General features: G+C 40.8%; 1 protein-coding gene across 2 annotated transcripts in view; it reads right to left on the reverse strand.

The window, feature by feature from the left end:
* Positions 1-5,813: 5,813 nt before the first annotated feature.
* LOC139377417 (EMILIN-3-like) overlaps positions 5,814-26,963 on the reverse strand; it is a 35,099-nt gene continuing 13,949 nt past the window's right edge. Inside the window, exons 2-6 of one of the 2 annotated variants that reach the window (XM_071120445.1) lie at positions 10,541-10,663; positions 8,332-8,645; positions 7,895-8,217; positions 7,318-7,668; positions 5,814-7,045 (exon numbers count right to left, since the gene is read on the reverse strand). In XM_071120445.1, coding sequence (XP_070976546.1) covers positions 5,906-7,045; positions 7,318-7,668; positions 7,895-8,217; positions 8,332-8,645; positions 10,541-10,663 — 2,251 coding nt within the window. In that variant the 3' untranslated portion in view covers positions 5,814-5,905. Of the gene's footprint in view, positions 7,049-7,317; positions 7,669-7,894; positions 8,218-8,331; positions 8,646-10,540; positions 10,664-26,963 lie in introns of both variants that reach the window. The other variant, XM_071120444.1, reaches the window with a different exon arrangement.

Raw genomic sequence — 26,963 nt, forward strand, 5'->3', positions numbered from 1 at the left:
ACCGTTCCTAGGCCGTCATTGAAAATAAGAATGTGTTCTTAACTGACTTGCCTCGTTAAATAAAGTTGTACAAAAAAATTATATATATATATTTTTTAAATCGGAGTCCAAAAACACCGATTTCCGATTGTTATGAAAACTTGAAACCGGCCCTAATTAATCGGCCATTCCAATTAGTCGGTCGACCTCTAGCGCTGACCCTGTTGCTAGAGGGGGTACGCAGCTGGAGGTTGAATGTTTGAAGGGGTACATGACTATAGAAAGTTTGAGAACCACTGGTTTAGCTGATAGTGGTTAAAATAAGGACTGCAGCCACAGATTAAGTCATTAGCGAGTGGCAAATGTTTTGCCTTGTGTGTATGTCTGTGTGTAGGAACAGTCTGAATGCTTTTGTTTTTGGGTGGTAAGCTGCTACATAATACCTCACACGCTAACATAAGCTGAAAGTGCGTTCACCGCACAAAATATCTTGAGCAATTCAAGCTCTTAGTTGTCTTGTCAGATGCGTGTGTGCTCGTGCACATTTTTTTTTGTGCCTGTGTGTTTGGCAGTGTTTATTTGAGTGATTTGTTCTGTAACACAGTACTGTAGTAATATCATATGTAGTCTAATTGTTGTCTCTTAAAAGCCCTATATTCCAACCCACCATGTCTCTGTGTTCCCTTAGCCTCTATATACAGCTACTTAATTTCACACACATCATCATGTCTCTCTGTTCCCTTAGCCTCTATATACAGCTACTTCATTTCACACACATCACCATGTCTCTCTGTTCCCTTAGCCTCTATATACAGCTACTTCATTTCACACACATCACCATGTCTCTGTTCCCTTAGCCTCCATTTACAGCTACTTAATTTCACACACATCACCATGTCTCTCTGTTCCCTTAGCCTCTATATACAGCTACTTCATTTCACACACATCACCATGTCTCTCTGTTCCCTTAGCCTCTATATACAGCTACTTCATTTCACACACATCACCATGTCTCTGTTCCCTTAGCCTCCATTTACAGCTACTTCATTTCACACACATCACCATGTCTCTCTGTTCCCTTAGCCTCTATATACAGCTACTTCATTTCACACACATCACCATGTCTCTCTGTTCCCTTAGCCTCTATATACAGCTACTTCATTTCACACACATCACCATGTCTCTCTGTTCCCTTAGCCTCTATATACAGCTACTTCATTTCACACACATCACCATGTCTCTCTGTTCCCTTAGCCTCTATATACAGCTACTTCATTTCACACACATCACCATGTCGAAACATTGACTTTCTTCAGATGTATCAGATGGGAAAAAGACAACAGTTGACATAACTGTTCATTTTCAGGTCCCATGATAATATGACAGAGGCGGCACCTTATTTATTTACTATTTTATGGATTACTTCCTGTGATGGATTTTGTTGTGGTTGATATTGTGATGATGAGGAGACTTGCTGTGAGACAGGCTGTGTTAGAAGCACTGAAACTTAGTGTAAGAGTCCAGACTGTGGAAGGATGTCCGAAATCAACTGCTAGCCTCTAAACTCTATACACTTAGATCTGAAAGAATTGTATAAATATAACCAAAATGGTTACAGCTCCACCATGCCTTTTAATTTGCTAGTTGGATTGTCTGCCATATTGCTTAAACCTTTCCAATCCTGTCAGATCTACAAAAATACATAGAGATTAGGGTCTATGGGTTGATTTGAGATGTTTATTAATCTGCTGAGCAGACATTGTGGAAGGAGATGCCTAATCTGAAAGTGCTTGATGTCACTTCCTTCCACTAAGCACCTTCAATTTCCTGATCTGTATTGCTGATCTGCTAGACCTCAGATTGGGAGAGTCACTAATTACGTGCTACATGGAAACCAATCTGTACTTAGATAGCTACAGGAAGTACCCTCTTATTGGTTCATCCAACCTTCCTCTTTTTAACATCACCCAACCTGGAGCACGTGTTTACCTATTGTAGCCAATTTGGAGGTGCTAGTTTCTAAATTCTTCCTCTCCGAGTGTGTTTTATTGAAATGGCGGAGCCTGTCAATGCCAGGGGCCATCCACAAGAGACTGTTGTTTTTGCATGAAAAGATGGTTTGTTTTCAAGCACTGAGACCTGCTCAGAATGTCTTAGGCTTAGTTTGTAGGCCAGAATGTTCCAATACAAGTCGAAAGGTTTACAAGCCTGGTGGAAGAGGTGGAATACAACGTGTGGTGGTACTGACCTGAAGGCCTGGGTTTGAAGCCCCCTGGTGTCAGATCTAGGTAAACCCCACCCCAGCTCTTGAGGCCTGTAGCCACTAGTTCTCTTCCTTTGCCTTGAACCAGAGAGTGACTTAGACCTGGGAAACAAAGTGAACATGCAGTATTCTCTGGCCTGTCAGTGACATTGGTTGGTCTTTACAGTGCTGCAACCCTGGAGTTCTAGGACTGGGGACACCTGTGTTTCGGTTGTTGTTCTCACTGATCTTGTGTTAGTATGTTGTAAACCCAAAGCTTTGCCAGGTGAGTCGCTGTGCTCCAAGGCCCCTCCCTGTCTTGTCAGGTTCCTCTCTGTCCTAGCAGAGCCATGATCTGACCCATTCTTATCCATTCTGGGCCAGTCCAAATGAAGGGCCCAGTGCTGCTCAGCCATGGTATAGCTAACCTATGTTATTACACAGGAAATATATTGGATAATCTGGTAGGTGACCTGTTGCAGAGGTAAGCACTGACTAACTGGCAAGCCTTAAAAACCTCTATAATTTATTTCAGTGTTTTCAAACAAGTTTAAATGGTTCATCAGCTAATATATTTAAATTAAATACAAAAATTGCATATCATATAAATGGCCAATTGTATTGTCCAATATTATTGTGTCTTGTATTTTAGAAAAGATAAACGAAAAGGTCTTAAATCACTAAAGATGCTACCTTAACGAACAAGAGTTTAGAATGGTTTCGCTGAGGGTTATCTGGTGTCATGGAACTACTAAACCTCATCCAGCTACTTACTGTAACACTTTCACATGATTAGTTCCTCACTCATTTTAAATAAGGAGTAACGTGAGGATTTGTCCATCACCTTTAGAATCATAATTCTTGAATAGTTTGGTATTACAAATGCTTTCCCCTTGTCATGCAGTAGAAGATATTGCATGAAATTATTTGACACACTTAGAAAAAAAGGTTTGCTAGGCTGTTCCTATAGCATAATCCTTTTGGATCCTTGTAGAACTCTGTGGAAAGGGTTCTACATGGAACCCAAAAGGGTTCTTCAAAGGGTTCTTCTATGGGAACAGCTGAATAACTCTTTTAGGTTCTAGATTATACACTAGGATTTTTTTTTCCTAATAGTGTAGTTTTGGGGGGGTGGGGCATTGGTTCAGAAAAGGGCTAGAAAGAGGGGGGAGGAGGAAGGAGAAGAGGAAGATAGTGGTCAGAGCTGTAGCCTGCCCATCCTTTCTCTGACTGCATCCTTAAATAAAGGTTACCTAAAGACATTGAAATTCTCTCACGCCACCAAAATAAGGACTTGCAGTTCATCTTTGGTTCTCATTGTAATATCTTGGCAACTTCTAACCATTCTTTAAAACAAGGATTGACAGTTAATCTTTGGCGACTTCGAACCAGTGGTCTGTGATACGTGCTGATGCAGTAAACCTACCGACAGTGCAGCTCTCGTGCACTGAATCAAATCCTATCCCTCCGTTTACTCTCTAGTCCACCTGACATGGAACAATTGTCTTCTTCTGTGAAATGGGGGGGATTAGTCCCTGGCTGTCCCTTTGTTTTGGAAATACCACTGAAATACTAAAGAACAAACCATAACATCTCTGTTATCAGAGGATTTGATGCCTCCTGCTGGTTAATCTTTGAACTGCATCAGAACATGAGAAATTCGATTTTCTTTTCTTTCTTTCTTTTACAAGTACAAAAATACAATAAGTGTACTGGACAATTTATTGGTGCCTCTGCATTAGCATTATAAATGACAATATGGTCAGGATTGTATGTAAAGATCAGACATTTATTTTATATTCTATGATAGGCCAGCATTGCAAAAAGATCAACAAGAACACTCATGAGAAATAAAGGTGAGAAGTAATGGTGAGACATAATTTGACAGAACATACATAATTAGATCCATGTGCCTGATATAGGCACCCGGCCACCCTACAGTGTGCAGGACCCATTGATTTGTGTAATTTGTAACACTCATCTCCTGTCCGAATGCTTTTTAAAAAGTTTTTATAACAGAATGTGATATCAAATCAAATCAAATCAAATCAATCATATCATATCACGTGAAAGTTAATGACTTATGATTCAGGAAATACAACTACAGAGATTGATGGGGAGGGGCGAGGAACCCATATACCCCACCTATATACCCCACTTCAATCAAGCAGGCTTCAGTCACCCACTTGTCTTCAATCACCCTAAAGATTGAAGCGGGAGACAAAAGCTCACACTGGGCAGACAGGTGCAATATTTGGTTGTGCAGTTTTTGTGAAACTTTTCAATGTTTTTATTTTGAATTTTAGTGTGTGTGAATTGCTCAACTGATGCAGATTTGAAATGAGTAACTATAACCCCCCCCCCCCCAAAAAAAATCATCATGACTAGCCCCAATGACACAAGATACATCAACTGTAAGACAACAACCACACAATGAAAGGGCAAAATATTAAATTCCTTTTGTGGACAACATTCCTTGGGGCCAGCTGTGTGTTCTAAGACTAAATGTGGGGGCTTAGGGATGAAAGATAAAAACCATATACTGTAGTGACTCAGCTGTGTTATAGAAAATATACTGTTTACAAGTCAAAGCAGCCACAGTTGCATTATTTGACGTTAGGCCTATGATCTCCAACAATGTTGGCTACCATGTCAGACACATCAAACTCTGATACTTACATTACGGTCAGCGCTTGCAAGATCCACTGTCAATGATGGCATCCGTATTCAGGACTAGCTTCTTGGCACGACTCATCGAATGTTCTCCCCAATTGGTAAAGCTGCAGCCTGCCCACCCGAAATGAAAAGCAGCCACTGCTATCTGATGTCTTCATACGTTCTGTTTGAGCGAGATACTGGCTTATGGTTTGTTAACAAGACCAAATCAAGGCGTAGGCGCACGTGAGGCGCACGTGAGGCGCACGTGATGTCGGTTTTAAGGCAGAACATAATATGTTGATATGACATGGTGTTTTACACTTCCTGCTTCATGTGACGTTGCATAAAGCCGCAAGTAAAGCCTTGGTTATGCCTGTCCAGAGATAGAGGAAGGAGTTTCTGGCCTGCCTACCTGAATCCGTGTGTTTGACATGGGGGTGTGTTTGTGTTTGACATGGGGGAGGGGACCAGTGACTTTATGATCCAACTTTATCAATGTAGAAGCAACAGTCATTTTGATGATGTTCGGGACCTTTAAGGAGAAATACTAAAAAATGAATGTTAACCAAATGTATAGCACCTTTCATATTGACATACAGTATTTTTAAAGGACAGTCCACACAGAGAGTAGAGTGTGCTAGTCCCAACCCACTGGGCACACACTGGTTGAATCAACGTTGTTTCCACTTCATTTCAATCAAATTACGTTGAACAAATGTGGAATAGACATTGAATTGACGTCTGTGCCCAGTGGGATATCATTTGCTTTGTTTTTGTTGTTCATTTTTCACAAATATGTCTAATACAGTATAACAATGCAGTCATCTTTTCTTCAAATAAGTTAAAAAGTCAGTTAATATCAATATAAAATGTGAAAACAAAACTATAAGAAAAAAACTAAATGCCCCTTTTGTAGAAAAACATGAGGGAAAATGCAGGAATAAATCTGTTCTCAAGTTTCCCATTTGAGCAGATGAAGGAGAGCAGAAGATGAGAGGACATACGTCTTTCTCCGTCGCACAAGTGTTACTGGTCTCCCCTCTGATTGGCTGAGCCCTTTCCGACACAGTCTTTCATTTCTCCCTTCAGTTTGGCCAGCTGTGTAGAGTGACTGGCCATCGTTCCTTTGACCTGTGACAGGTGCAAGTCTGAGTGTCTCTCCAGCTCTGTCCTGATCCTCTCCAGGTTGTCCGCCAGCTCCCCCAGGCTACCACACTGTCCCTCCACCTGGGCCACTCGACTATCCACCTCCTCCACCTCCCTCTGCACCCCCAGGGCCGTACTCCGGCAGCCCTGCAGCTCCCCAGCCAGTCTCCTCCTCATGCTCACCAGCTCCCCCTTCAGCTGGGCTAGTCGGTGCTCCCCGGCCCCCAGGAGGTAGGCCTGGCGACCCACCAGCTGGGTGATACCCTGGACCTGGGTGGCTAGCTGATTCTCCCTGTGTGTCCACGTGGTGTTAGCATGGCCCACTTCCTTACTGAACAGGCTAACAGAGTCCCTCAGGCCCTTCAGGGTGCGGTTGACTGAGTTGACTTTGATCTTGAGGAGGGTGATCTCTCCCTGGACAGAGCCTTCCTCGTCCTCCTGGGCAATGCGGCTCAGTAGGGTCTGCAGGGTGGTATTGAGACGGTCCAGCTGGTCAGCATGGGAGTCCAGACGGCCTGACACCTTCTTCTCCACCGCCTCACACTCTGACACTACTGTCCGTGCGCCTCCTCCAGGGGGAATGGCGTGGGAGCAGGAGGAGGTGCAGAGGAGCTCCAGGTCTGTGAGTTTCCTCTGGATGCAGTCCAGGTCTCCTTCCACCCTCCTCCTGACCGACTCAATCTCTGTCTCCAGGGCGGGCATCACCTGACCCTCCAGCAGAGCTGGGGCGGTGGTGTTACTCAGCTCCTCCAAAGCCACAAACACCCTCTCCTCCAGGGACTTCAGCTTGTCCTTCAGCTGGGTCTTGAAGCCATCCAGACTCCCAGGCACCTTGCCAACCCCTACGTCCCCAGACTCGGTGACATTGAGCCTGGCATCTATGTCTTCCAGACGGGCCTCTATCAGGGTCTCAATGTGGATGGTCTGGTCAGTGAGAGAAGCCTGAAGCTCCAGCTGGGACTCTTTTAATCCCTTCACTGACTCCTCCAGCATCAACATCCTCTGCGACAGGCTGTTTACCTGCTGGGACAGTCACATGTCAGGCATATAGTGTAGCAATAAGACATTTTGCAAATATTTTAGTAATATACAAGTTTTAGCCATTTAGCAGATCATATTTCATATTTACATTGAATAACTGTAACCCAATTTTCATAGTGCATTTTTCAAGGTGTGTATGCCCATAACATTTGATGTGGTAGCTACTGTTTGAAGTATTGATGAATTTCTGATGCCTCAATAAAAACATGCCATGTCCAGTAGCATTGAGAAACACCAAAGTTCATTGGTACCTGTCCACAGCAGCTCTCAGTGAGGGTCAGTCCTTGTATCTGGGCCTGCAGGGTACCCAGCTCCTCTCTCAGTCCAGTTTCTCTGCCGTCCAGAGACTGCTGTATGTGCTCCTGGCCGTTCATGTGTTCATTATGGCACTGTTTCTGGACCTCTCCTATCCTCTCCTCACAGTGGTTCTCCAGGCCAGACAGACGCCTCTCAAAGCCGTCCAGGATGTCAGCGCGGACACCTGCTAGTTTAGCATCCAGCAGCTCCTCCAGGGTGGAGGGAGAGACTGACCCAGTGATGGGCCTGCCAGTCGCAGCTTCCAACAGCTTTTTCAGCTGCCCTTCATGGCCCAGAACCATGCCCTGAGGAAAGACAATGGTTTGGCTTTAGGAACACTTCAAATGAGTTGACACTGTAAGTGAATGACATTGTGTGGAAATAGCCCAGTCTCAGAATCTCAGTGTGAGATTCAGAATGTTACCAATCAGCAAAAGTTATATTATTGATTTAGACATCTGCTTGTTTATCTACATTTCCATAAGCTAGCATAAACCAGTCTAATAACATTAACAAAACCGTAGCACCCACCTGTATCTCCTCAAGCACATGTCCTTTGGCTTTGAGCTCATCCTTCACCTCTGTCACCCTCCCAGCCAGGTCTCCGAACCCAGGGAGTCCCTCTCCCCCCTCCAGGCCATCTGGGGTCCCGTCTGGGATCACCCCAAAGCCAACAGAGGTGTCTGAAAGACGGGGGACGGTGGAGAGCAGGGAGCCCAGCATATTTTTTGTATCCTCCCGGAGAGAGAGGTGCAGGCGGTCTTCTAGGCTGGCCATCACCCCATTCAGAATGTCCAGATCCTGGGTCAGACGAAGCAGGTCCTCCTCCATACGATCGAGACGGTCTCCACCAACTTTATGACCCAGAGAGAAAGAGAAAACATTATTACATAGGGCAAGGGAGGGAGAAGTGAATCACAGTTTGAAAATATAAATGGGCAAATATTTCACACACTGTCTGGACTCACCATAGTTGGGTTTGCCGTTCCCGGTGGGCAGTTGTCCAGTGGGGATGGGTCTGCTATCAGGCTGATTTGGGAAGGGGCTCCCTGGCTCCAGATTAGCCCCACCAGGGACAGGTTTTTGGGTAAGGGGAGGTTGGGGGTGGCCATGGGGGTACCCCTTGATCCCTGGTCGGTGTGGGGCACCCCCTTTGAAGGGGGGCAGAGAGGTGGGTCCATCGTAGCAGTTCTCCCCAGAGTAGCCAGGACAACACCTCCACTCCAGCGCAGTAATTCTCTTATAGCCCACCTTATACTTAGGCTTGTAGAAGGTCCGGTACCTGGAGTGGATGGAGAGGAGAGAGAAGATAACAAGAGGTCAGTGACTATCTTAGAAAATGAGATGGGAGGAGAGAAGAGGGTAGATCAAAGGATCAAGGTTTGTATAATGATACTGGGGAGGGTATGAACAGTAAATTTGGAGATAAAGAGACACTTTAGTGTGATGATGATGATGATGCATTCTCAGATGAAGGATTGTTACAAGGGTCATTGACATCACTGAGACTGTTATGTCTTAAGGTGTCTACTCTTCTACTGAAAAATAGTGATCTCTACTCTCTCTTTCCTCTCTCTCTTCTATCTCATTCCCTACATTTTTTAAAAGTAGAAATCCTTTCTCTCTGTGATGTCACTACAGAGGACCTTTGAGAGGCTTCAGTCACATCAGAGAGAATCTGACATCCCAGCTCACACACTCATTACAGAGATGAGCTATAGACACACAAACACATACACACTCATGCATGCACACAAACGGACACAGCACAATTTCACTGTAAATTATACTGAAAAGGTGGCCTCTGTAATAACCATAATGTGAGTTTGTTTATAATCCACTGAGATGGAAATAAATGGTCAAATTTGACAAGAATCCAATTATTATGAAAACTAGCAGACCATTAACACGTTCCAACCTTTGAGGCCTGAGCAGAGTCACAGAGCCACTGACCACAAACACAGCTGGAAGTGCAGCTGGAGGGACAGTGTGGAGTTAACTAGTAATACAAACTGACACCACCAGAGGGCAGCACATATACATGAGTCCCAATGCATGGTACACCACCTACTTTGTTGTGCCTGTCAAAACTATACGGAAAGTGTACAGCAGTGGGGTGAGTCTCATAAACCACGTTCCCATCCACAGTTCTATGCAAGTCAAGTCATACCATATAAAAACAAATCATGACAGCTGTGATGGAAACAGGAAGTTTCCGTACAGCAAATCATTTGTTCTTTCGACATTGTGGGATCTTTTTGTGTCTTTAAAAGGATTTTTACAAGAAAATATTTAAGCACAAATGTTGATATAATAATTATCATACAGAAGTAAATATGGAGTCATGGTGTGTGGTCCTCCTACTACGACTAGGGATTGGCCTACCATGCAGTTTCTTAGGCTACAGATTAAATAAGTTATGATGAACTTTACAGGGTGGTGAAAGTGCAAGGTGATGATGCTCCTTTCCAATAAATATTAAGGGTTTTATTCTAGTGACATGATGATCGATGATTGGCTGCTGTTTTTACAAAAAAAAAACATTCTGGCTCTTATCCATAATATCATCATCTCAACTAGCCGACCTGCAGACCACTGTGTCCGCGAGATGTTGGCTAGAGCGAAAGTACCAAGACCAGAGTAGACACATTTGCAATTTAAAACTGTTTTTATGGCAAAACTCAGTAGAGGTGAAAATGCGATGGAAACTATTTGAACATTAGATTCTTATTGAGGACATGAACACTTGCATTTCGTATGCGCTACGTAATCACTCGCATATTTTTATCTGCAATGAGCCAGTTTTTTGGAAACACCACTGGTGGGTTTCAGTTTATAGAATATTCGCATGAAAATATGTTGCAAACTGGATGGAAAGCTAGTTACTGTCAGTATCTATTATGTACCTGTATGTATCCTCTCTCATGTTACGATAAGTAGTGTCAGAGGCTGGTGGGTCTGAATTGAGTAACTATCAGGGTTGGGGTCAATTCCAATTGAATTTGAAATTCCAATGAAATTATTGAATTCACTCATGAAGTGAAGAATTTACATAGCATTACATTCTAATTTAAAAAATCTTCAACTCATGGAATTGGAATTGAATTGTAAAAACAAAACATCTTTGGAATTGAATTAAATTGGAATTGAATATTTTTTTGAAGAGTGTAGACTTACATGACGACAGGACACTTCTGCCCCCAGATGCACTTGGTGGTGTACTCTGCCTTCACATAGGTGGCCATGCCGTCCTCAATCGTACACGTAATGTTCTTCTGGACCACATACGCACAGTGGTTTCTGTTAGAGATCGAAAGAGAGAAGAGAACAACAACAAAATACAACATCATCGAGTTCTCAATCCGACGTTGTGTCTCCTGTAGGACTTTGTGTACTAAAGCTGTCTATAACAACATTAGAGACAGTTGCTAATCCAACACACACAGCTGCTTTTCATAACGACCAAGGAATTCAATTATTTTGTACCACACTTTCTGAAAGTTTAGTGATGAAATGTCCAATGACACTTGATTCCCCCATTCAGTGCACTATACTTTAGGCCAAAATAAAATGTGAAGACATGTATGTGTCATTGAGATTTCCCTCATGAAAATAAAACATACTAATCGAGCGATTTATGTGATTTAATGTGAAGTTAATATGTTAACATAAAATTAAACATGTGACAACATGTTAGCACATGTGAGAACATGATCTCATGTGAAATTGATGTGAAATACATGTGACAACATGGGGATGCAAAATCTCAACATCTGATAACATCAAACTTCACGTGACAATCACACAATTATTGACTTGATTCCGGGCAACTTGCAAAATGCAGAAATGTATTCTTGCCAATACATCTGTGGTTGATCTCTGTCATGGCCACATACCTGCTGGCAATGCAGGAAATTCCTCTTAATGGCATCCTAGAGGTTATGAGTTCAAATCCCAGGTGTGGTTGTGTCCAAGTGTGCTAACCAATGTTGAGGTCAGTTCCATTTACATTCCAGTCAATTCAGAAAGTAAACCAAAATCCACTTTGACATTTTACATTGTACTTCCTGAATATAGTTTGTTGTTGTATATTTTGAGTAGCAGGATGTGTACTCAAAGCATGTGCGTACCAATTGGCATGTGTCTTCACTGACATTTTCAAACTCTCCCTGACCGAGTCTGTAATACCTATTTCTGAAATACCTGTTTCAAGCAGACCACCGTGGTCCCTGTGCCCAAGGAAGCGAAGGTAACCTGCCTAAATGACTACCGCCGTAGCGCTCACGTCGGTAGCCATTGTTATGTCTTGACTATCATTAATGTGATTGACTGTTATTTTATAAAAGAATTACATACCATGTAAAATTATTATGCAACAATTAATTAAGTAATAATCTGGGGCACCATGGAAAAAGTTATTTAACGAGTTACTATCTCCCAACTAAACTATAAAGACAAATATCTCTTACATCAGTCAATTCATTCATTCTTATTTACCTTCAGTCTCATTCTGAATTGCACAAAATCCTTGGATGTCTGCACGAACCCTAGCATAAATGATGAATCAGCGATATACAAATGTACTTAATTATTTATTTACCAACTAATGAAATAATCACATAGAATTGCATAAACACACGAACAGAATAGTGTACACCTTGATTACTACATAATGTAATGAAAAGTCCCTAGTGGACTAAACCCGATGTGACGGCTTGCAACACAATGGAAATGTGTGGGGAAAGATAAGAATGCGGGAAAGACAGAATGGATCCACTACATACAGTTGATAACTACGCTCATTCAAAAGAATTCCAAAGTACACTGCTGTTCAAAAGTTTGGGGCCACATAGAAATGTCCTTGTTTTTGAAAGAAAAGTTATTTTTTTGTCCATTTAAAATAAGATCGAATTGATCAGCAATACAGTGTAGACATTGTTGATGTTGTAAATGTCTATTGTAGCTGGAAATAGATGATTTTTTAAATGGAATATCTACATAGGAGTACAGAGGCCCATTATCAGCAACCATCACTGCTGTGTTCCAATGGCACGTTGTGTTAGCTAATCCAAGTTTATAATTTTAAAAGGCTAATTGATCATTAGAAAACCCTTTTGCAATTATGTTAGCATATTAATGCCCATGATTTCTGAATGAGATGTTCGACGAGCACATGTCCACATACTTTGGTCATGTAATGTACAAATCTAAAAAGTAACTTCTATTGTTATTACCAACTATGTAAAAGTAGCCTACATAAAGCCTTCAAATAAAAACCTTTCAGCCTGCAGGTCGAAAATATCTCGAAAAAATAAATGCCCTATAAATCACATTGACTTTGCATGGCCTGTCTGCAATGATCTTAAATTAATTTCGGTCTGCACTGAAGCTTGCTCTAGCAAACTTGCAACATTGTAGAAAATAATCTGGGCCCTCAGAGTTTCCCTTGCCAGTGAGCTCGGGACAGACATAGCTGTAGGCTATTTGCGCAAGGGATAAGAAGTAATCAGGTAGGCCTATTTTATGAAGTTTCCACTGGATCAGAGGATGACATTTTCCCCTTTCACACTGAGTGGTTATCGAAAGGGAGAGAGCTGGAATGATCTTTCAGATACATTGAGGAACAATTGTCATTCTCAATAGATGTAAAAACATACTTTGTTTGCTTGCTATTGGAGAAGCTCCACAGCTCCTTAGTGGTGGTGCATTAAGACAATCATAAATACTATCAGATCCCTGAATGGGCCTATAGGCCTACTTCTATGCAAAGTCAGGTGAGCGTAATCAACATTGACAGGAGAGCTGCAAACAAAAGAGAATGAATAAATTGACAAAACTGAAAATTGAATAAAATAAACCAAAACATGTTTCTCATAAGTGTAACATAGGCTGTGCGGTCTGCAAACAACGTGTCCACTCCGACAATGAGAACGACAATAATATATTGAATGCATTTACAGAAATTACCTTAACCAAACAAGTGTTGAGGATTATTCATTTTGTAGAAATGACAGGAATGAATGGTAAATGTACTACTGCTAGTACACAGTACCAGTCAAAAGTTTGGACACAAAAACTCTTGAATGAGTACTTATTTTATTTGTACTATTTTCTTAATTGCAGAATAGTAGTGAAGACATCAAAACTATGAAATAACACATATGGGATCATATAGTAACCAAAAAAGTGTAAAACAAATCAAATTATATTTTTAATTTGAGATTCTTCAAAAATCCACCTTTTGCCTTGATGACAGCTTTGCACACTCTTGGCATTCTCTCAACCAGCTTCATGAGGTAGTCACCTGGAATGCATTTCACTTAACAGGTAGGCCTTCTTAAAAATTAATTTTGTCACACCCTGATCTGTTTCACAATAATTCTATATTGTAGAAAATAGTAAAAATAAACAAAACCCTTGAATGAGTGTTCTAAAACTTTTGACTGGTACTGTATATTTTAGATTCTTCAAAATATTAACCTATTGCCTTGATGACAGTTTTGCACACTCTTGGCATTCTCTCAACCAGCTTCATGAGGAATGCTTTTGCAACAGTCTTGAAGGAGTTCGCACTTGTTAGCTGCTTTTTCCTTCATTCTGCTGTCCAAATCATCCCAAACCATCTCATTTGGGTCGGGTGATTATGGAGGACAGGTCATCTAATGTAGTACTCCTTCACTCTGCTTCTTGGTCAAATAGCCATTACACAGCCTGGAGGTGTGTTGGGTCATTGTCCTGTTAAAAACAAATGATGGTCCTTCCAAGCGCAAACCAGATGGGATGGCATCACAGCAGAATGCTGTGGTAGCCATGCTGGTTAAGTGTGCCTTGAATTGTAAATATATCACAGACAGTGTCACCAGCAAAGCACCCTCAAACCATCACACCTCCTCCTTCATGCTTCAATTTGGGAAGCACACATGCAGAGATAATCAATCACAGACTCTTCGTCTCACAAAGACATGGCAGTTGGAACCAACAATCTCAAAATTGGACTCATCAGACCAAAGGACAGATTTCCACAATGTTTAATGTCCATTGCTCGTGTTTCTTGGCCCAATGCAAGTCTCTTCTTCTCATTGGTTTCCTTTAGTAGTTGATGTTGAGATGTGTCTGTTACTTGAACTCTGTGAAGCATTTATTTGGGCTGCAATCTGTGGTGCATTTAACTCTAATGAACTAATACTCTATAGCAGAGGTAACTCTGGGTCTTCCTTTCCTGTGGTGGTCCTCATGAGAGCCAGTTTCATCATAGCGCTTGATGGTTTTTGCGACTGCACCTGAAGAAACTTACAAAGTTCTTGACATTTTCCGGATTTACTGACCTTCATGTCTTAAAGTAGTGATGGACTGTCGTTTCTCTTTGCTTATTTGAGCTGTTCTTGCCATAATATGGACTTTACCAAATAGGGTTATCTTATGTATACCACCCTTACCTTGTCACAACATAACTGATCAAACACATTAAGTAGGAAAGAAATTCCACAAATGAACTGTGCAAAGCTGTCTTCAAGGCAAAGGGTGACTACTTTGAAGAATCTCAAAAATAAAATATATTTTGATTTGTTTAAAACTTTTTTGCTTACTATATGAATCCATATGTGTTTTTTCATAGTTTTGATGTCTTCACTAATATTCTATAATGTAAAAAAAAAGTAAAAATAAAGAAAAACCCTGGAATGAGTAGATGTGTCCAAACTTTTGACTGGTACTGTATGTAATGTGGAATTGATAGTGCCTATCAAGCCATTTACCCATTCTTTAAATACAAACATGTTTTCTTCCACGTGTCATTTTTCAAATGCAAACAATTCACATAATAAAGTTATGAAACAATGAATGTGCACAAATTGACGGGAGAGAGCACATTCTGGAGAGAGATGTGCATTTTAGCCACTCCACTTCTTCTTGGACTGTGCCATTCCCACAGCCTCCGCAATGTTTTAGTCTGGGCCTCTTCAATGGATTTGTTCACTGAGATTTTTTGACAGTTTGAAATGGCCATCTCAGTCTCCCGACTTGGATCCCATTGAAATTGTGTGGTTTGAATTGAAGAGGACAGTCCATAAGCACATACAAAAGATATCAAGAATCTGGAAGGATTCTGTACGGAGGAATGATTCATCTCAATGTGTTCTTCGTCTCACAAAACATTTTAGAAAAAGGATCAGTGCCGTTATCTTTGTAAGGTAAGGTACTGAAAGGAATTGAAAACAGAGGTGTCAATAACCTTTACCCTTACCTTTTATATTAAATATAAATATAAATATTACTTGTTAAACAAAATCTCTATCTCTTGTCTTTAGAAATTAAAAGGAACGCAGCTACCTCTCACTGGCATGCGCATGATTTAGCTCATGGCATTCTGCCAGACACCTGACTCAAACAGCTCTCATTCGCTTCCCCTTAACAGTAAAAGCCTGACACAAGGTTCTAAAAAGACTGTTGACATCTAGTGGAAGCCTTAGGAAGTGACCCCATAGACACTGTATATTCGATAGGCAATGACTTGAAAAACTACAAACCTCAGATTTCCCACTTCCGGGTTGGATTTTTTTCTCAGGTTTTTGCATGCCATATGAATTTTATTATACTCACAGACATCACTCAACAGTTTTAGAAACTTCAGAGTGTTTTCTATCCAAATATACTAGTAATATGCATATTCTAGCTTTTGGGCCTGAGTAGCAGGCAGTTTACTCTGGGAACCTTATTATCCAAGCTACTCAATACTGCCACCCAGTCCCAAATAAGTTTTAAGCTACACTCTGTGATATTTGTTAACCATCAATAAGTAGGCCCACCAACAAAACAAAACACTACCAAGCAATATTAAAATAGGATTACAAGATATTTTCACATGCAAATAGCTAAAAAGACTGAACTGGCATTGACCTGACTTGACTCCTGCTTCTGAGTTTGAAAGATGCATTTGTTGGGCCAATGAGATGAATGACACAGGACCATACGTTCCCATATGTACCTATCTTGGGGCTGCACTCATATATTTCATGTGGACCCCTCCCTCTGCGTGCTCTGTCTGCAGTCACTATATTTATGGAGAGATGATAATTGAAACAGAATCATGGCAGCTGCAGAATAAGTTGACTGACTTTTTTGTCCCTCTCATGATGTGGCCCTTTCTGTTTGTAGATCGTGGCTTCCCCCTCTCTCACTCTCTCCTACATCCAGGTTCTGTTATCTCAGGTCATAAATTCCTGGCGGAGAATCTCTTCCCCTGGTCATGCAGAAAGAGAGACACAGAGAGAACAAAGGATTTCACTTGGCGAACTCCTAAATCCCCAAAATGGGAATATGAAACAAAATGCCCACTTGTGGGAATGGTTCGTGGACACTTAAGGGACGGGTATGACGAGTGTGTTTCATTTGGTGACCTCAGAGAGGACAGAAAACACACATATCTCTGAATGTGTACATTTCTCAATTATAGGGTTTGCATCTAATTCACGTATAAAATGAATGAGTAAAGATGAAACTATTTGTGAAGTGATGTAATGTGATGTTAAACCTTTAATGTGAGAGAATTGTATTCCCTTTAATCTTGATTCTACTTGAGACGCAGATGTCTCAACTAGGCACCTGGAAATGCAAATGCACTACGCTAAATGCTAAATGTACTCGTTAAAACTCAAACCTTGATCAAAATTCACAAGCAGGGTATTGAATTAAAGCTACACTCGTTGTGAACCTAGCCAACAAGTCAGATTTTTAAAATGCTTTTCGGCGAAAGCATGAGAAGCTATTATCTGATAGCATGCAACACCTCAAAATGCCTGAATGCGACGTAAACAAAGACTTTGCTTATCCGGCGCTGCACAAAACGCAGAAATAAAATATAAAACATTCATTACCTTTGACGAGCTTCTTTCTTGGCACTCCTATATGCCCCATAAACATCACTATTGGGTCTTTTTTTCGTTTAAATCGGTCCATATATACCCAAAATAGCTTTCTATGGAAGCTGTGTCATTCAGAAAAAAACATCGTTTTTAAACGCTGCGTCATTTTTTAAAATTAAAAAAGTCGACGATAAACTTTCACAAAACACTTCGAAATCCTTTTGTAATCCAACTTTAGGTATTAGTAAACGTTTATAATCTATCAAAATGATTACAGGGCGATGTATATTCAATAGCTCCTCGTCTGCAAATCAATGGCTGCCAATGTCCACATTGAAAACATCCTGGTGGAGACCGGAAGAAACGGAATCCAGATAGTTGGATTTTCCAACAAAAAATTCCATTGAAAATGACGACAATGGCGACATCGTGTGGAATTTGTATGAATTGCATGCAGGTCGATATTAAATTTTGTCCCCTTTTAACCTGTTGGATCTCTGGGGGCGCTATTTCATTTTTGGATAAAAAACGTTCCCGTTTTAAGCGCGATATTTTGTCACGAAAAGATGCTCGACTATGCATATTCTTGACCGTTTTGGAAAGAAAACACTCTGAAGTTTCAGAATCTGCAAAGATTTTGTCTGTAAGTGCCCCAGAACTCATTCTACAGGCGAAACCAAGATGATGCATCACCCAGGAATTAGCAGAATTTCTGAAGCTCTGTTTTCCATTGTCTCCTTATATGGCTGTGATTGCGCAAGGAATGAGCCTACACTTTCTGTCGTTCGCCCAAGGTCTTAGCAGCATTGTGACGTATTTGTAGGCATATCATTGGAAGATTGACCATAAGAGACTACATTTTCCAAGTGTCCGCCTGGTGTCCTGCGTCGAATTCGGTGCGCAATTGCCAGCTGCTTCCACTTTACCATTTGATTCAGGGGAGAAAGCATGTGTCCAAGAACGATGTATCAATGAAGAGATATGTGAAAAACACCTTGATGATTGATTCTAAACAGCGTTTGCCATGTTTTCAGTCGATATTATGGAGTTAATTTGGAAAAAAGTTCGCGTTTTGAGGACTGAATTTTCGGGTTTTTTTTGGTAGCCAAATGTGATGTATAAAACGGAGCTATTTCTAATACACAAAGAATCTTTTTGGAAAAACTGAGCATCTGCTATCCAACTGAGAGTATCCTCATTGAAAACATCAGAAGTTCTTCAAAGGTAAATGATTTTATTTGAAGGCTTTTATGTTTTTGTTGAAATGTTGCGTGCTGGATGCTAACGCTAATGCTAACGCTAAATCCTTTGTTTGCTAGCTACTGTTACACAAATTATTGTTTTCCTATGGTTGAGAAGCATATTTTGAAAATCTGAGATGACAGTTTTGTTTACAAAAGGCTAAGCTTGCGAGATGGCATATTTATTTCATTTCATTTGCGATTTTCATGAATAGTTAACGTTGCGTTATGGTAATGAGCTTGAGTCTGTATTCCTGATACCGGATCCGGTATGGGGAGTTCCAAGAGGTTAACAACCCATGAAAGTGACTTATGGAAATTATTTTTAGCTTTCAGAGAGCAGTTTTTCTTGCGTTTTTCAATGAAACACACGATCTGTTATAGTCACAGCCGTGATTTAACCCGTTTTAGAAACTTCAGAGTGTTTTCTATCCACACATACTAATCATATGCATATACTATATTCCTGGCATGAGTAGCAGGACGCTGAAAAGTTGCGCGATTTTTAACAGAATGTTCGAAAAAGGAAGGGGTATACTTAAGAGGATTTATTAAAGTCATTGGCACGCCCCCGTGAGCACAGACATGATCAGGCGTCCTTTCTATTGTTACGAATAAAACCCCCTAGTGAGGAAATCCTCTTCAGACCACGCATACCTCAGTGTGAGCTGAGCACAGACATGATCAGGCGTCCTTTCTATTGTTACAAATAAAACCCCCTCCTGAGGAAATCCCCTTCAGACCACGCATACCTCAGTGTTAGCTGAGGTGGCACAGGTTTGAGAACCAAGATTAAGCAAACCCTCAGCATGAGCTGTGATTGCGAATAGTTTAGACTAAGCAAACTCACAGCGTGAACTGTGATTGCGAATAGTTATTTAGTTCCTAACCATACCACATGGAGAATTGGCTACACGGCTGGAAATGATTAAACTCTAAGACTATCGATCCATACAGAATAAGAGAAAATCTAAGATACTAATTACTAGTCTGCAGCTAGAAATTATGTAAACCTGGGATGCAAATACAGACAACCGCCGAAACATCTATTCTATGAGAACATTTCTGAATGGTACTCTGGAGTATCCATCCTAACCACGAAGTATCCATTCTAACCACAGAAAGAGAGAGAGAGAGACTCCATCAGACGGACCGGATTCCAACAGAAAAGAACACAACGACACACTGGGCATAAATATATATTGATTGCAATTATTCCCGAATAAGTGAGCGTTCATGTGCAAAAGACGAGCATTTCAATTAATATAGATTCCTTTTGTCTTTCCCACTCTTTCTCAGTCCACACCCACTTCCCTTTGTCCACCAAGCCGTCATATCGGTTTAGCCCACTAGGGAATATTCCCTATCATTTGTTTGGAACATATCTACTGTTTGTTTGTTTATGCATTTCTGTGATTATTTAGTTAGTTAGTATATCCATGATTAAGCCAATTGGTGTATGGATGATTCATAGTAAAGGCTGGGTTTGTGCAGATAACCAACAATTTATGACGTTCAGATGAGACTGACGTGAGGTACAGAATAATTAATTGATAGAAGACTAAGTAATCAGATATTAAAATATCTGAAGTGTTATATTCGGAAAACTATAACTTTGTAATCTGAAGATTTTCCATGGTGCCCCGACTTCCTAGATAATGAAATGTACACGATTAGTTTAATCACGTAATAATAATTACAGAGAATTGATTTGATAAAATAACAGTCTTCACTTTTAATGATGCCAAAGACACGACTTCCCCACGGGGAAATGTTGTTGCAGTGTCATGTACATGTTTAAAACTTCTTATGGCTGCAATCCCGTTAACGGGATCGATATGACAACAGCCAGTGAAAGTGCAGGGTGCCAAATTCAAAACATCAGAAATCTCATAATTAAAATTCCTCAAAACATACATGTATCTTATATCATTTTAAAGGTAGTCTTGTTGTTAATCCCACCACAGTATCCGATTTCAAATAGGATGTACAACTCAGAAAAACACAGCCATTTTTCTAGCCAAAGAGAGAGAAGAAAAAAAGCACAAATAGAGATAAAATTAATCACTAACCTTTGATGATCTTCATCGGATGACACTCATAGGACTTCATGTTACACAATACACGTATCTTTTGTTTGATAAAGTTCATATTTATATAAAAAAAATCTCAGTATACATTGCCGGTTTACATTCACTAGTTCCAAAAACATCCAGGGATTTTGATTAGCCACATAGATTCAACAGAAATACTCATCATAAATGTAGATAAGTTATACACATGGATGAGTTATTCACATGGAATTATAGATATACCTCTCCTTAATGCAACCGCTGTGTCAGATTTAAAAAAAACTTTACGGAAAAAGAAAACCATGCAATAATCTGAGACGGCGCTGAGAACAATAGTCAAATTAGCCGCCATGTTGTAGTCAACATAAACCATAAATTACATGCTAAATATTCCCTTACCTTTGATGATCTTCATCAGAAAGTCTCCCAGGAATCCCAGGTCCACAATAAATGCTTGATTTGTTTGATAATGTCCGTTATTTATGTCCAATTAGCTACTTTTATTAGCGTGTTTGGTACACCTATCCAAACGCTGGAGCTGGTTGCCGTTTCTTCGGACAAAAACTTAAAAAAGTTATATTACAGGTCAAAGAAACATTTCAAACTAACTACAGAATCAATCATTAGGCTGTTTTTAACATATATCTTCAATAAAGTTCCAACCAGAGAATTCCTTTGTGTCTAGAGGAGGAACGGAACGCAGGAAGATATCATGTGCTTTGCGCATGACCTGGAACTGTCTCTCTGCCAGTAGTCTGATGCATTCTGTTCTTATTCAGCCCCACAACACAGTAGAAGCCTCATTCAAATTTCTATAGAGGGTTGACATCTAGTGGAAACCCTAGAAAGTGAATATTCATTCATATCTAATAGGGATTTAAAAACGGAATGGATTGAAAATATACCAACTGTTTGGATTCCTTCTCAGGTTTTTGCCTGCCATATGAGTTATGTTATACTCACAGACATCATTCAAACAGTTCAGAATCTTCAGAGTTTTTTCTATCCAATACTAATAATAATATGAATATATTAGCAAATGAGACTGAGGAGCAGGCCATTTACTCTGGGCACCTCTGGGCACCTTTCATCCAAGCTACTCAATAGTGCCCCTGCAGCCATAAGAAGTGGCATTCAAATACAAAACAAGTTGACAATACCACTTTCACAACAGTTACAGTTGAAGTCGGAAGTTTACATACACTTAGGTTAGAGTCATTAAAACACATTTTTCAACCACTCCACAAATTTCTTGATAACAAACTATAGTTTTGGCAAATTGGTTAGGACAACTACTTTGTGGATGAGACAAGTAATTTTTCCAACAGTTCTTTACAGACAGATTATTATTAAGTTGACTGGCTTTAAAAAGCTTGGAAAAATCCAGAAAATTATGCCATGGCTTTAGAAGCTTCTGATAGGCTAATTGACCTCATTTGAGTCAATTTGAGGTGTACCTGTGGATGTATTTCAAGGTCTACCTTCAATCTCAGTGCCTCTTTGCTTGACATCATGGGAAAATCAAAAGAAATCAGCCAAGACCTCAGCAAAATAAATGTAGAACTCCACAAGTCTGGTTCATCCTTGGGAGCAATTTCCAAACGCCTGAAGGTACCACGTTCATCTGAACAAACAATAGTACAAACAATTGTCTCTGGCCCCCTCCCAGTTAGGGGGAGTGATGAGCTCTACAGCAGAGTCTCACAACTCAATCGCTGGTTGAAAACTGTTTTCTGCCCCTTCCAAAAGATAGAATTTGTAGATAATTGGCCCTCTTTTTGGGACTCACCCACAAACAGGACCAAGCCTGACCTGCTGAGGAGTGACGGACTCCATCCTAGCTGGAGGGGTGCTCTCATCTTATCTACCAACATAGACAGGAATCTAACTCCTCTAGCTCCACAATGAAATAGGGTGCAGGCCAGGCAGCAGGCTGTTAGCCAGCCTGCCAGCATAGTGGAGTCTGCCACCAGCTCAGTCAGTGTAGTCAGCTCAGCTATCCCCATTGAGACTGTGTCTGTGCCTCGACCTAGGTTGGACAAAACTAAACATGGCGGTGTTCGCCTTAGCAATCTCACTAGGATAAAGACCTCCTCCATTCCTGTCATTATTGAAAGAGATCATGATACCTCACATCTCAAAATAGGGCTACTTAATGTTAGATCCCTTTCTTCAAAGGCAACTATAGTCAATTAACTAATCACTGATCATAATCTTGATGTGATTGGCCTGACTGAAACATGGCTTAAGCCTGATTAATTTACTATGTTAAATGAGGCCTCACCTCCTCGCTACGCTAGTGACCATATCCCCCGTGCATCCCGCAAAGGCGGAGGTGTTGCTAACATTTACGATAGCAAATTTCAATTTACAAAAAAAAAGAATACGTTTTCTTCTTTTGAGCTTCTAGTCTTGAAATCTATGCAGCCTACTCAATCACTTTTTATAGCTACTGTTTACAGGCCTCCTGGGCCATATACAGCGTTCCTCATTGAGTTCCCTGAATTCCCATCGGACCTTGTAGTCATAGCAGATAATATTCTAATTTTTGGTGACTAATTTTCACATGGAAAAGTCCAGAGACCCACTCCAAAAGGCTTTCGGAGCCATCATCGACTCAGTGGGCTTTGTCCAACATGTCTCTGGACCTACTTACTGCCACAGTCATACTCTGGACCTAGTTTTGTCCCATGGAATAAATGTTGTGGACCTTAATGTTTTTCCTCATAATCCTGGACTATCGGACCACCATTTTATTACATTTGCAATTGCAACAAATAATCTGCTCAGACCCCAACCAACGAACATCAAAAGTCGTGCTATAAATTCACAGACAACACAAAGATTCCTTGATGTCCTTCCAGACTCCCTCTGTCTACCCAAGGACGCCAGAGGACAAAAATCAGTTAACCACCTAACTGAGGAACTCAATTTAACCTTGCACAATACCCTAGATGCAGTTGCACCCCTAAAAACTAAAAACATTTCTCATAAGAAACTAGCTTCCAGAAAATTGGAACGGAAATGGCGCCACTGGAAGTCTTCCGACTAGCTTGGAAAGACAATACCGTGCAGTATCGAAGAGCCCTTACTGCTGCTCGATCATCCTATTTTTCCAACTTAATTGTGGAAAATAAGAACAATCCGAAATTCCTTTTCGGTACTGTCGCAAAGCTAACTACAAAGCAGCATTCCCCCAGAGAGGATGACTTTCACTTCAGCAGTAATAAATTAATGAACTTCTTTGAGGAAAAGATCATGATTATTAGAAAGCAAATTATGGACTCCTCTTTAAATCTGCGTATTCCTTCAAAGCTCAGTTGTCCTGAGTCTGCACAACTCTGCCAGGACCTAGGATCAAGAGAGACACTCAAGTGTTTTAGTACTATATCTCTTGACACAATGATGAAAATAATCATGGCCTCTAAACCTTCAAGCTGCATTCTAGACCCTATTCCAACTAAACTACTGAAAGAGCTGCTTCCTGTGCTTGGCCCTCCTATGTTGAACATAATAAACGGCTCTCTATCCACCGGATGTGTACCAAACTCACTAAAAGTGGCAGTAATAAAACCTCTCTTGAAAAAGCCAAACCTTGACCCAGAAAAAATAAAAAACTATCGGCCTATATTAAATCTTCCATTCCTCTCAAAATGTTTAGACATGGCTATTGCGCAGCAACTCACTGCCTTCCTGAAGACAAACAATGTATACGAAATGCTTCAGTCTGGTTTTAGACCCCATCATAGCACTGAGCTTGCACTTGTGAAGGTGGTAAAGGACCTTTTAATGGCATCAGACCGAGGCTCTGCATCTGTCCTCGTGCTCCTAGACCTTAGTGCTGCTTTTGATACCATCGATCACCACATTCTTTTGGAGAGATTGGAAACCCAAATTGGTCTACACGACAAGTTCTGGCCTGGTTTAGATCTCATCTGTCGGAAAGATATCAGTTTGTCTTTGTGAATGGTTTGTCCTCTGACAAATCAACTGTACATTTCAGTGTTCCTCAAGGTTCCGTTTTAGGACCCCTATTGTTTTCACTATATATTTTACCTCTTGGGGATGTCATTCGAAAACATAATCTTAACTTTCACTGCTATGCGGATGACACACAGCTGTACATTTCAATGAAACATGGTGAAGCCCCAAAATTGCCCTCGCTAGAAGCATGTGTTTCAGACATAAGGAAGTGGATGGCTGCAAACTTTATACTTTTAAACTAGGACAAAACAGAGATGCTTGTTCTAGGTCCCAAGAAACAAAGAGATCTTCTGTTGAATCTGACAATTAATCTTAATGGTTGTACAGTCGTCTCAAATAAAACTGTGAAGGACCTCGGCGTTACTCTGGACCCTGATCTCTCTTTTGAAGAAGAATGTTTCAAGGACAGCTTTTCTCCATCTACGTAACATTGCAAAAATCAGAAACTTTCTGTCCAAAAATGATGCAGAAAAAATTCATCCATGCTTTTGTCACTTCTAGGTTAGACTACTGCAATGCTCTACTTTCCGGCTACCCGGATAAAGCACTAAATGAACTTCAGTTAGTGCTAAATACGGCTGCTAGAATCCTGACTAGAACCCCAAAATTTGATCATATTACTCCAGTGCTAGCCTCCCTAAACTGGCTTCCTGTCAAGGCAAGGGCTGATTTCAAGGTTTTACTGCTAACCTACAAAGCATTACATGGGCTTGCTCCTACCTATCTCTCTGATTTGGTCCTGCCGTACATACCTACACGTACGCTACAAGACGCAGGCCTCCTAATTGTCCCTAGAATTTCTTAGCAAACAGCTGGAGGCAGGGCTTTCTCCTATAGAGCTAAATCTTTATGGAATGGTCTGCCTACCCATGTGAGAGACGCAAACTCGGTCTCAACCTTTAAGTCTTTACTGAAGACTCATCGCTTCAGTGGTTCCTATGATTGAGTGTAGTCTGGCCCAGGAGTGTGAAGGTGAACGGAAAGGCTCTGGAGCAACGAACCGCCCTTGCTGTCTCTGCCTGGCCGGTTCCCCTCATTCCACTGGGATTCTCTGCCTCTAACCCTATTACAGGGGCTGAGTCATTGGCTTACTAGGGCTCTTTAATACCGTCCCTAGGAGGGGTGCGTCACTTCAGTGAGTTGAGTCACTGATGTGATCTTCCTGTCTGGGTTGGCACCCCCCCTTGGGTTGTGCCGCGGCGGAGATCTTTGTGGGCTATACTCAGCCTTGTCTCAGGATGGTACAGTGCCTTGCGAAAGTATTTGGCCCCCTTGAACTTTGCGACCTTTTGCCACATTTCAGGCTTCAAACATAAAGATATAAAACTGTATTTTTTTGTGAAGAATCAACAACAAGTGGGACACAATCATGAAGTGGAACGACATTTATTGGATATTTCAAACGTTTTTTAACAAATCAAAAACTGAAAAATTGGGCGTGCAAAATTATTCAGCCCCCTTAACCTCTTTGATCTCTAGGGGCGCTATTTCATTTTTGGATAAAAAACGTTCCCGTTTTAAGCGCGATATTTTGTCACGAAAAGATGCTCGACTATGCATATTCTGAAATGAAAGAAAACACTCTGAAGTTTCAGAATCTGCAAAGATATTGTCTGTAAGTGCCCCAGAACTCATTCTACAGGCGAAACCAAGATGATGCGTCAACCAGGAAATGAGCAGATTTCTGAAGCTCTGTTTTCCATTGTCTCCTTATATGGCTGTGATTGCGCAAGGAATGAGCCTACACTTTCTGTCGTTCCCCCAAGGCGTTAGCAGCATTGTGACGTATTTGTAGGCATATCATTGGAAGATTGACCATAAGAGACTACATTTTCCAAGTGTCCGCCTGGTGTCCCTGCGTCGAAATTGGAGCGTAAAGCCAGGTGCAATTATTTTTCCATTTGAGAGCAAGGAGAAACCAGGCTTCCACGAAGGATATATAATTGAAGAGATATGTGGAAAAACACCTTGAGGATTGATTCTAAACCACGTTTGCCATGTTTCAGTCGATATTATGGAGTTAATTTGGAAAAAAGTTCGCGTTTTGAGGGCTGAATTTTCGTTTTTTTTTTTTTTTTTTTTTTTTTTTGGTAGCCAAATGTGATGTACAAAACGGAGCTATTTCTAATACACAAATAATATTTTTGGAAAAACTGAGCATCTGCTATCTAACTGAGAGTCTCCTCATTGAAAACATCAGAAGTTCTTCAAAGGTAAGTTATTTTATTTGAAGGCTTTACTTGTTTTTGTGATAGTTGACTGCTAAATGCTAACGCTAATGCTAACGCTAAATGCTACGCTACCTAGCTACTGTTACACAAATTATTGTTTTCCTATGGTTGAAAAGCATATTTTGAAAATCTGAGATGAGTGTTGTTAACAAAAGGCTAAGCTTGAGAGATAGCATATTTATTTAATTTCATTTGCGATTTTCATGAATAGT

This window comes from Oncorhynchus clarkii, chromosome 20, assembly GCF_045791955.1.
Source record: "Oncorhynchus clarkii lewisi isolate Uvic-CL-2024 chromosome 20, UVic_Ocla_1.0, whole genome shotgun sequence".
NCBI lineage: Eukaryota > Metazoa > Chordata > Actinopteri > Salmoniformes > Salmonidae > Oncorhynchus > Oncorhynchus clarkii.